This window comes from Microplitis mediator, chromosome 9 (genome assembly GCF_029852145.1).
Source record: "Microplitis mediator isolate UGA2020A chromosome 9, iyMicMedi2.1, whole genome shotgun sequence".
Taxonomy (NCBI): domain Eukaryota; kingdom Metazoa; phylum Arthropoda; class Insecta; order Hymenoptera; family Braconidae; genus Microplitis; species Microplitis mediator.
In genome coordinates, this window is record NC_079977.1 from 8,529,901 (window position 1) to 8,540,881 (window position 10,981).

Sequence of the window (10,981 nt, forward strand, 5' to 3'; positions counted from 1 at the left end):
GATGTGTTGGTGTATATGTGTGTTGAGTTTGGTGCTAGTGTGCTTTTTGTAAGTGTCTTTTTGGTTCCGGATAGTAGGGCGGCGTCTTGGTAGCTTTCGTAGGTGAACTCGGCAGTAGAGGCGTGAGCGAGGCTACCAGTCCACCACAACCAGCCCCCCTCCCCCGAGTGGCTTTTGGCGGGTGATTTAATAGTCACGGTGTGACTGTAAGTGCGAGACAGCTTGTCCATTGATGAGCCTCAGTGATGTGACTCAAGTTGATAAGACATTTCCGATGGTTCCTCAACGTAGTCTTTGTCAGTCTTATTAATGTAGCAGAGTTTCAGTCTGTCAACAGAGACGTTTTTACCGTCTTCATCGACTTTTATTTTAAACAGTCTGTCCAAAAGTCGTTCTACAACTTAGTATGGGCCTTGATACGGAGGCTCCAGCGGAGCTTTGATGTGGCCACAGCGTAACAAGGCGCGAGAGCAGTCCTTAAGGTCTTTTAGTACGAACACTTGAACTTTATTGTGGTGCACTGTGGGTGTTGGACGGATGCCACGTAAATATTCTTGATGTTTCTCGACGAATATTTGCAAATCAGGTGGTAGATCCGATGAGATGAAGAACACTCCAGGTATTTTCAAGCATATTTCGTATAATATTTCTGCTGGAGTAGCCTGGATGTCTTCCTTGATTGATGTTCTTAGATCAAGCAGTACCGTTTGCAATATGTCAATCCAAGGTTTCGGTGAGCACAAGAGTGCTGCTTTCAGAATTTCATGAATACGTTCGACGATGCCGTTTAGTTGAGGGTGGTATGCTGTCGAGCGGGTTTTCTTAGCTTGAACGAGTTGAGTGAGAGCTTGGAATAACGCAGATTTGAATTGAGTTCCTTGGTCTGATGTGATGGTGATGGGAGAACCATAGCGAGAGATCCATTGATTGAATAAATTGCCACTGTGTCTGCAGTCATGCCTTTGATGGGAATTGCTTCCGGCCATATTGAGAAGCGATCAATCATAGTTAAACAATATTGATAGCCTGAGACGTGCAGTAGAATAATAATATCTACCGGTAGATGGTTGAACCTGGAGTCAGGTACTTCGATGTGGTTCGGTTGGAGTTTGGTGTGACAGTGAGTTTTTACTCTTTGGCAAGCAAGACACTCTCTAGCCCATTGTTTTGTGTCTTTTCGGATGCCCGGCCAGACAAACTTTTCACCGAGCAGTTTTGAGGTGGCCTTACTACTTGGCTCTGCTGGATTGTGAATTGTGTTGAATGCGGATTTGCGTACTGAAGTTGGAATGTACGGTTTGACTATAACTGATGAGATGTCTGCCGAAATTTTTACACCTTGTTCGACTTCCAGTTCTTGAAGATGCAATGATGTTGAGTTCCGAATCAGATCTGGTAATTCTTCATCATTGAGTTATTCATTGTGTATGGTTACTGGGCTGAGTACGGTTGACATGTTTATGGTATGAATGCGTGGTAGAGCGCCTGCAACTACATTATCCTCGCCTTTCACGTAGACTATGCCCGTGGAAAATTGAGAGATGTATTCCAGTTGTCTGAGCTGTCGTTCTAAGGTTTTTTCGAGTTTCTGTTTGAAGACGTGAATCAGAGGTTAGTGGTCAGTCTTGATGATGAAGTTTCTGCAGTGTAACAAATGATAAAAGAATTTTATTGAAGCAAAAATGGCTAATAACTCACGGTCATAGGTGCTGTAGCGTTGTTCTGTCGGACTGAGCTTACGTGACAAGAATCCCAGCGGTTGCCAGATGTTGTCGATGAGTTGTTTTAGTTTAGCTTCGATTTCCGTCGATGATGCGTCAGTTGTTAACGTCAGAGGTGCTGTGGAAGATGGATATGCCAAGAAAGTGACATCAGCCAATTTTTGTTTGCAGTCGTTAAATGCTTTTTCAGCTTTTTCAGTCCAAGCGATTTTTGACTTGTCTTTTTTAACGGAACGACGAAGGTAGTTATTGAGAGGTAGTTGAATGTGTGCTGCTTGTGGTATGCAGCGTCTGTAGTAGTTTATGACTCCGAGGAAGCGTCTAAGTTCTTCTGTCGTCTCGGGTTTTTCGTGGTTGAGTATCGCGCTGATACGGGCAGTTACAGGTTTGTAACCTTGCGCGTTGATGACGTAGCCCAAGAAATATACTTCTGGCTGGCCAAAAATAAATTTTTTGAGGTTGATGCTGAGTGAATGAGCCTTCTGGCGTTTGAAGACTATTCGAAGATGCTCTTGATGTTCTGTTTCATTTCTTGCCATGATGAGGATGTCATTAATGTAGACAAAAACGAAGTCCAGGGAAAATGGAATCCATGAATCTTTGGAAAGTTTGTGTAGCATTTCTGAGCCCAAATGACATGACACGACGTGTTCGTACAATCTACAGGGAGTAGTGATTGCAGTTTTGTTGATGTCATCAGGGCGCATATGTACTTGATAGTAAGCTCTGTCCATGTCCAGCTTAGTATAAATGCAAGTACCGGTCAGACGTAGAAAAAGATCTTGAATCAGCGGTGATACGTACATGTCTGCTTCTGTGTTGGTGTTGAGGTGTCTGTAGTCACTACAGAGTCTCCAGTCGTTGATTTTTTTTTTTCATGCAAATTGGGCTTGCGTACGGACCGCTGGAGTGTCTTTTGATACCTTAATTTAACATCTCATTGATCTGAGCCTTTGCTGCTGTCGCCTTTTTACCAGCGAGTTTGCGAAAGCGTGCAGAGACTGGTGGACCTTTGGTTATAATGCGGTGAGCGTATTGTGAGTTAGTAAGATTTGGCCTTGAGATCGACTTAGTAATTTCGATGAATTTTTTGAGTAATTCCAAGTAAGCTGGGGGTAAAGTCGAATTAATAGTTGAGATATTGTAAAAATGTGTGCCTAAAGTTTCTCCTTTTGTTGATAATGATATGAGAGTATCGATGAGTCGTTGATTTTTTCAGTCAATGAGTAGTTTGAAATGTGTCAGGAAGTCTGCACTAATTATTGCGTTTTGTACAGCTACAATAATAAATGTCCTCGGAAAACTTGAGGTCAACGTTGATGGCCTTAGATCCGAAAGTGCTGATGACTGATGCGTTTGCTGCGTAAAATGTGAGTAGATCTTTTTCCAACTTGTCGTTAAAATGACTGATTGGAATGATGGATACCACTGAGCCAGTGTCAGTTAAAAATTTTTGGTTAGTTGTAAAATCACGCATGTGTAGGCACAGTTCCTTGGGCGGAAGTATACTGCTGCTGTTACCAACTGTCCCAATAAGTGACAGCGGGTTCAGTTTCCCTGATTATGAGTTTGAAGTGGCGTAAATTTGCATGGCTGAGTGCAATGACGAGCGTCATCTCCCCCTTGTTTTGGTAGTGGCAGTACCCGTTACGGTTAGGTGTGAAAGATCTGTTTTGTAGTCTGTGTGAACGTACGTATGCTTCACTTTGATTCACTTACTGTGCTGAAAGTGCATTATTATAAGCTTGACTCTGAAGTTGTTGTTGTTGTTGTTGTTGTTGTTGTTGTTGCATCTCGTACATTTATTTTTGCAATTGCTCTTGATTGTTTTTAAGGTTATTTACATCTGACAGACAGCATTTCAAGAAGTCCAAGACGTGTCACGTGGCTGCATGACCACGACTGAGTTTTCAGATGAGCTTATGAGGCGATCTGCAACCCCCGCCAAGGCGTCAAGGTCGTTGAGGTTCTCTAATGTGACGATGCATGGACGTAACCAAGCAGGAAAACGTTCTTTCCATAATTGATAGAGTGCTTCGTCCGTGAGGTTATCTTTTACCAAGTTACGCATCTCACGAAGAAGTTGTGATGGTCTTTTCTCACCGAGCATCATCTCTTTGATATTTTTTTGTTTGAATTTTTTTTTTACATCGATGTGCGTCGATCACAAATAAGTCCCTTGATACCGCTTGAGATCACATCGGGATCACCAATTGTGGTCTTTCTGGGAGTCAGACACACTAAATAATGAACTCAAGGATTATCAAAATTTATATATTATTTTATTTATCAACGCAAAGTATATTATTTAATTAAGTATTTCACTAGGTTTGGTTTAATTACACTTTTTGTGTAATGATGTTAAAGCTGCAGCAATTTTGTATGAATGTATTAGTGTATATGTGTGTTGAGTTTGGCGCTGGTGTGCTTTTTGTGTGTTTTTGGTTCCGGGTGGTACGCCGGCGTCTTGGTAGGTTTCGTTGGCAAACTCAGCAGTAGAGACGTGAGCGAGGCCACGAGTCTGCCAAAAATTTAGATGTGGCGCTATCTCTGAGGGAAAGAAACCATTAGCATTGATTTTACACATCAAGTCACAGAGCGTAGGCTCGCTCAACACTGTTGCAGGAATAACAATAAATCAGGGCCCCAGCAATTCCCTAGGAGCTATGCAGTTGGCACACTAGATTTGATTACCAGAGCACGAATTCGAGGGAAACAAGTCACTCTTGGTTATCGTGTGGGACGTAAAAGACAAAGGACATATTTTCTATAAGCTGTGAATAATACTACATAATTGTACTGATTAATTGAGTTTGACATTGATATTATTTTTGGGCAAGGCTGAGTGTCGATTGGTAATTTTTTATTATCGTATCTGGAAACATTTCTATATATTTGTTAAACTTTATTGTCTCGTAAGTCGAGCTCGCAAAGTTACATAAATTTCTTTATTTCTATATCCAGAGTTGATATTCATTTTATTATAATCAGTGTAGATAGTTGTATTAAATAATTACGTTCTAAGTTATCGTAAATTTCGTCTCTGGGTCGCTGTCACGTCTCTAGTCCAGGTTTTTAGTCAACGTTGGTTGTCAAAGAGAGGTTACCCGAACTTTTTCGTTCACATCACCAGGTAAACCTTCTTATTTTTATTGCTCAACACTCCTATGACTGTCGTGGTGGACGCCAGCTTGACACGAGGTCAATGAAAGGTAAGAGTTAGTGATTTGCTCACTGAAAACGGTGCTACGTAGAAAATAACACGTGGGGAAATCGGGTTTCGTGAACGTAAGTTTGTCCACGTACGTCTTCATTACGTAGAGGAGATTTACCGTTTTAAGTTTTAATAGCAGTCTGTATGGCTACCACTACGATCTAATCTAGTCCCAATACAGTCAAATTCGATAAGTTGTTCAATGTGTGAACTTTCTTTCAGTTCTTAAATTTGAGAAAAGTTCCCATAAGTACGGAGACCATTCCTCATAATGTTTTGTAACGTACACGACGAATGATAAGACTAATTCTTATCTCGTAGTAATCCTTAGCTCTATTTTGATTTGATTAGCTCGCTGGATGACCAGAATTGGGAAAGGAAAAGGCTCATAGTTACAAGAAGAAAGATTTTATTTGTGATTAACAGAAAATTAGTAAAGAATCAATATTTTGAATGCCGTTATAATTTAAATAAGCTATACAAAGTGAAGGCGTCGTGAGGCTGTGAAACTTTTTTAATTAATAAACGCGTAATTAAATATTCAAATTATATATCCCTTCTCTTGGACTAGTAGCCCTTAGAGTCCCTATCTCTTACCCAGTGATCAGCACTAGAAGCCTCTCCTCCGACCACACCTACTCGGTTCAAAGTCCAGCAGCACTTGGATAAATTCAAAATGCTCGGTCGATTATTTTATTAATACTGAATAGATACTTAATATCGATCCAATATCGATAAAATATTAATGCACTTACCGTACACAGCCGCGTAACGGTATTCCGTGATTGTTCCTTCTGCCGGAGTCACAGACGTAACTCCCTCAAAAAGCCCAATCACTGGAGGCAACAGATAAAATTCGGAAAAATTGTCTTATCCACGCCCCGAGTTTGGCTTTTAACAATTCCGACTGAAGAAAACGTAGCAATTATTTGATTTTAAAATATATTTTTTAGATATTCTTAAATGTTAAATAATTAATAGGTAACTGAATTAATACAAATACACTTAATAACTGTTTTTTAAATTTATTTTTTTAATCATAATTATCAATTATAAAATAATACAGAAACATTGAAATAATAACGATAAATTATACTATGAAATAATAAGGATAAATTATAAAATGATATAATCGTAAAATGTAGTGAAAAAAGATTAATGAATTACGTAAAATATTTTTCTTAAGGTCTGTTTACAGTTTGGGATAAATTACTATATTTACATAGAAATCATTCCTCTATTAGCACCAGATCTATCTCCATAAATTCTGTTTAAAATATATAAGGCTCTTGTTTTGAGCGGACTTATCTAATTATTTAATTATTAAATAATTTTCAATATTATTTCGTAACCGACGTTTTAAAATAAAATCAACTAACGAAAATAGAAACTTTCACCTTTTTTTCAGCCTAAGTCTAGCCAAATTTACTCGGCTGCTTGCAACCCGAGTCCCTAGTTTTATGATCCTCTGACCCTTGAGGTCATAAAAGCCAGATGCAGCTGGGACTAGAGCTGTACACCCGCATTCACACGGCTTCGACGATTGCTCTGTACTCTTACTGAATCTTGTGTTGCCCGCTAATGCTTTTTTCCACATAGATTTTCCGCAGAGCGGCCTTAAGAGAATATTTCTCAATATTATATTTTATTTATTTGAGTCAGGAAACCTTCGAGAACGTTCTCGAAGAGTCTCGGCTGCTCCTTTCAGTTTTTTGTATAAACCGAGGACCCGAAATCCCAGGCAAAAATAGTCAGTCGTCTCTGACTTTTTACACCGAGTACATCGAGTGTCTCCAATATTGTTAATTTCCATTACTTGCCTCATACAAGTCAGTAAGCAACAGTTCTCCTAGTTCTTTACTCAATACAGTGAAATCAACAATAGTTCAGTTTTAATTAATATTTAGTTTTACAGCATTTTATCCGTAATTATCTACGGCAGAAAGCCACCTTCGCAATAGCAATCACATCGGGCGTTATCAACCGCCTTTGTGCAATACTTCTGCTCAGCTGTCACGTGGTGTCTACCATGACAACAGCCCAGCATGGCTCCTGATCATCCATTTGCTGTCGATAAGACAGCGATAATACTTGTGTGATTTCTCTCCCTTCAAGCAACCATCAAAAATCAAGTACGTCGCCTCCTGAGCAAGAAACAGTTCTCGATCATCAACAAGCGGCATCACGCAACCCTGCTCTAGTATGAGCATGGTATCAAGTCCGACTTGTCTCAGGCAACCAGCTCTTAATCATAACACTCAGGTCTAAGTAAATCATAACCTGGGTTGCTTTTGGTATGTACGCAGATTCAATTACTAGTCGATCTCGCATCTTGTCAATACTCTGACACTCTAACTGGTTCACGCTATAATGACTGACCTTTAACTGTTCGTTACAAGGTCTACCCTGAGTCTGGTCCCGGTTCACCTGCGACCGGGGCACCACTTTGTGATTCGTCAGTGGTTCTAGCGGACCGTATCTACTCTAAAAAATCCTTTCGGGTATTCTCTCCTTACCGATCGCATCATAATGGCTGATCTGCCCCCAGTTTTCACCAAGGTCTTACCCAGAGCGGTCCCTGGTTCTCCGCGACCGGGACACCGCCTTAGTGACCCGTCAGCGGTTATGGTGTATCAGCTAGATGAGAAGTTTCGAGAGTTACCTACTGGATTCTTGTCTGGCAGACAGCATCAGCTCCTGCTCTTACTCGATCGCATCATGATGGCCGACCTATTCTCAGTCTGTCACCATTGCCTCAATCAAAACAGTATCTGGTCCCACGTAACCTGGACATTGCCTGGTGAGTCGTCAGCTGCCATGGTGAACTCGCGAGAACTCGAACATCACCTCCTGACCCCTAAGCTGATCTGCCGCGATCTTTCTAATATCTGAGTAAGCCACTAACACCGTATTATTCTCAACAGCTGCTGCCTAGTCGCTGCGAACGAGCAGTTCCTAGATCTGAACGAGCAAGTACGAGTTTGAACGAGCACTGTGAGTCTTCAGCCTAAGACTCAAAATACTGAACCAATTCCAAGGCCGCCTGATCACGCCAGTAGTTGCTTGGCCTTTCCAAGCTAGAACCAGCATCGTACATCACCTACCTACTGCATATCGCTTGACATAGCGAGATCCTCGACTACGAGAATCTTTCGCCTGGCATGGCGAAACCATCACCAACCAGAGCTACCAGTCAGCGGGTTGCTTATCAGGCTCAATTCCAGTTCATCATCACTCATCACTGACCGAGACAGAGCACGTCAGCTCCGTTACCACCCATTCAGCCACGAGGAATCCAGTCTACCGAGTATTCACCAGTACCAGAATCATAGAATACAGTCCACTACTCCAATATCTATCTGAGTCTATTATGAACTCACAATAATTAAAGTACAATATAATTTTTTTTAAAGATCAATAAATTTGTTAATTATTCAATCTAGTTCTTGCCGAAACAAATTCATTGAAACTGGTTTTATAATTTTCTCTCCAAGAATTTACGTTATTTTTTTATATATTAAGTATACTTGGCTTATTTAACTCTGAAGTAATCACGGGCTCGGGTTGCCCGAATGCCTAAAAATTAACTCCAACGTTGACATTTTCTTCATATGGTAATGGTTAATGATTCCGATTGTCATCCGATTAAGTTTAATCGGAATGAATCGATTTCAATCGAAAAAAAATGCACAAAAATAAAAATTTTATATTCCGATGGAAACCGATTTAACTCATTGGAAATTTTCAATTGAATCCTATTGAAGTGAATCAAATTTTCAACCAGGGAATAATGACACCAACAATAATTCTTCGAATGTTTTATCTTCAATCGTAGATAAGTTTATTTAATTTATCTTGTACGAAATAACACTTTCAACACATGGTTGAACGACTAATAACTATATTTGGTATAAAATAACGAAAACTAACACTCGTACTATAGTACATACTAAAAAAATTAATTAGGGTTACTTCTTTTAGAATCCATTTCAATTTATTCTCGCCTGAAAAAATAACCAAATTTACTAATAAATAACTAAAATAATAATAAATAAACAAACTTACATTAATATGAAATGCAACGGCATGATCTTGGTCACTCATAACAATACTAACATTAGCAAAACCATTAATATCAACAACCAAACGTTTTCCTGTGCAACCATCTCCAACAAAATCCCCCGAAATAATGTCACAATAAATACCCTCAGGAAGGCAAGTCTTTATACGTTTGTTCAGATCATATTTTTCAGCATTAATAGCAATAAATCCTCTATTACCACGTGAAAAAGCGATCTGGTTATTCCAGTTGTCCCACCATTCACAGATTTCCGTTCCAGCCACGGTATTACGGAATCCAATCATATTAACTATTTGCGACCATCGATGCTCACAAATCCATCCCTCAGCACAGTGAATACTATTATCGTTATTATCACTTATTGGAGTTAATATGTTGCCATTAATATCAGCAGGTGGACCCTGATCAAAATGATCAAACGCAAATGAACTCATGACCCGCGGATTGCCATAAGGATGCGCTAGCATGAATGCAACCGCCATTTTGTAGAGTCGAGCTTCTTTATGAGTTAAGACAGCAGTCACGCCATTATGACTGCGTTGGGTATCATGGTTGTCGATGAAAATTAGCGCGTCTTCACCAGATAACAGTCCCCATTCTTTCCCAATGTTTTTGAACCACTTCAAAAGATTTTCACCGCGAATACCACGACTTACTTCTAACCCATACTTAAATTCGGTTACTGCGCCTAAAGAATTGTATTCATACTTTGAAATTACCTCACTGCCCATATCAATTACTTCTTGATAAATATAAGGACGTGCTCCGGCAGGAAAATCGTGTTCGGTACTCAAATTATGTAAACGAGAATACATTATCGCAAGATCTTCTGGCCATATATGTTTAGCAGCATCAACTCTGTTAATAAAATATATAAGATTTAAATTTAGTTTCTATTTAAGCCATGTAAAACTAATGGACTGACCTAATTCCAGCAACACCAGCATCAATAATGTCATTAATAAAATCCACTATTTTTTTCCTTACATACTCCAAAGTTTGATCTAGATCATGGAGACCAACTAATTCACAGTTACGCACCTGGAATGGATCATTCCAGTTTTCAATTGTACAAGAGGTATGGAAATCATTATGATTATAAGGTACTGCGGTATAATTTTTAGTTTTTAAGTCAGCAGTTGAATTCCCTGTTCCAATTACAACTTCACTCAAGGATCGTTGAGCTGACATGTGATTTATTATTATGTCTACGTAAATTCTAACACCAGCTTTGTTGCAACGCCATACCATGTCACGGAATTGAGCCTCGTTTCCGGAACGTGTCACCCAGTGGTAAGAAAGTGGCTGATATCGCTCCCACCAGGGACGATTTGGCATTATTATATTTTCTTGAATTGGTGAAACCTTTTTAAAATAAATAAATTATTTATTTATTGGTCGGAGGAAAGTAGTTTGTTGGTAGATTGGATCACAATTTGATGAATAAGAAAAAAAGTAATAATAATGTAAATGCTTACTTGAACGCCGGCATAACCCTTAGGACCCAGAAAACGTTCACACTCAACCGCAATATCCGACCACGTCCATTCAAATAGATGTACCATAACATCATGTCCAGGAGTGTAATTGGGATTCTTAAACGTACTATCATCGGCTAAAACAACTGCCACAATAATGTTTGATGCTAAATTCAGCCCGGTAATAAGGAGCACAATAATAACACGTGCGTGCATACTGACTAAAGAATAATAAAAAATATTCACTGTAATGTGTCTTTGTGGTCACACTTGCGGATTTTATATATAAGACGTTATCATATATTCTGATACAAATTACTTGTATTATCGGTCAATATGCTTTTTTAAAGCTTTCGTATCTTTTATCATAATAGTAATGCACCGTTATCATGTGCATTTGGGAAATGATTATAATAATGATAATGACAATAATAAAATATAATTGTTGGCTACCAGTAAATATTAAATCATTTTAACAAAAATTTCT

General features: G+C 39.2%; 1 protein-coding gene across 1 annotated transcript; it reads right to left on the reverse strand.

The window, feature by feature from the left end:
- Window positions 1–6,038: 6,038 nt before the first annotated feature.
- LOC130674932 (alpha-amylase 2-like) lies at window positions 6,039–10,758 on the reverse strand. Its single transcript, XM_057480383.1, has 4 exons — window positions 10,495–10,758; window positions 9,942–10,381; window positions 9,001–9,874; window positions 6,039–8,939 (listed from the first exon to the last, which is right to left on the reverse strand). Exons 1-4 carry the CDS (start codon window positions 10,708–10,710, stop codon window positions 8,925–8,927), a joined length of 1,545 nt encoding a protein of 514 aa, XP_057336366.1. The 5' UTR covers window positions 10,711–10,758; the 3' UTR covers window positions 6,039–8,924.
- Between the last annotated feature and the right edge of the window lie 223 nt (window positions 10,759–10,981).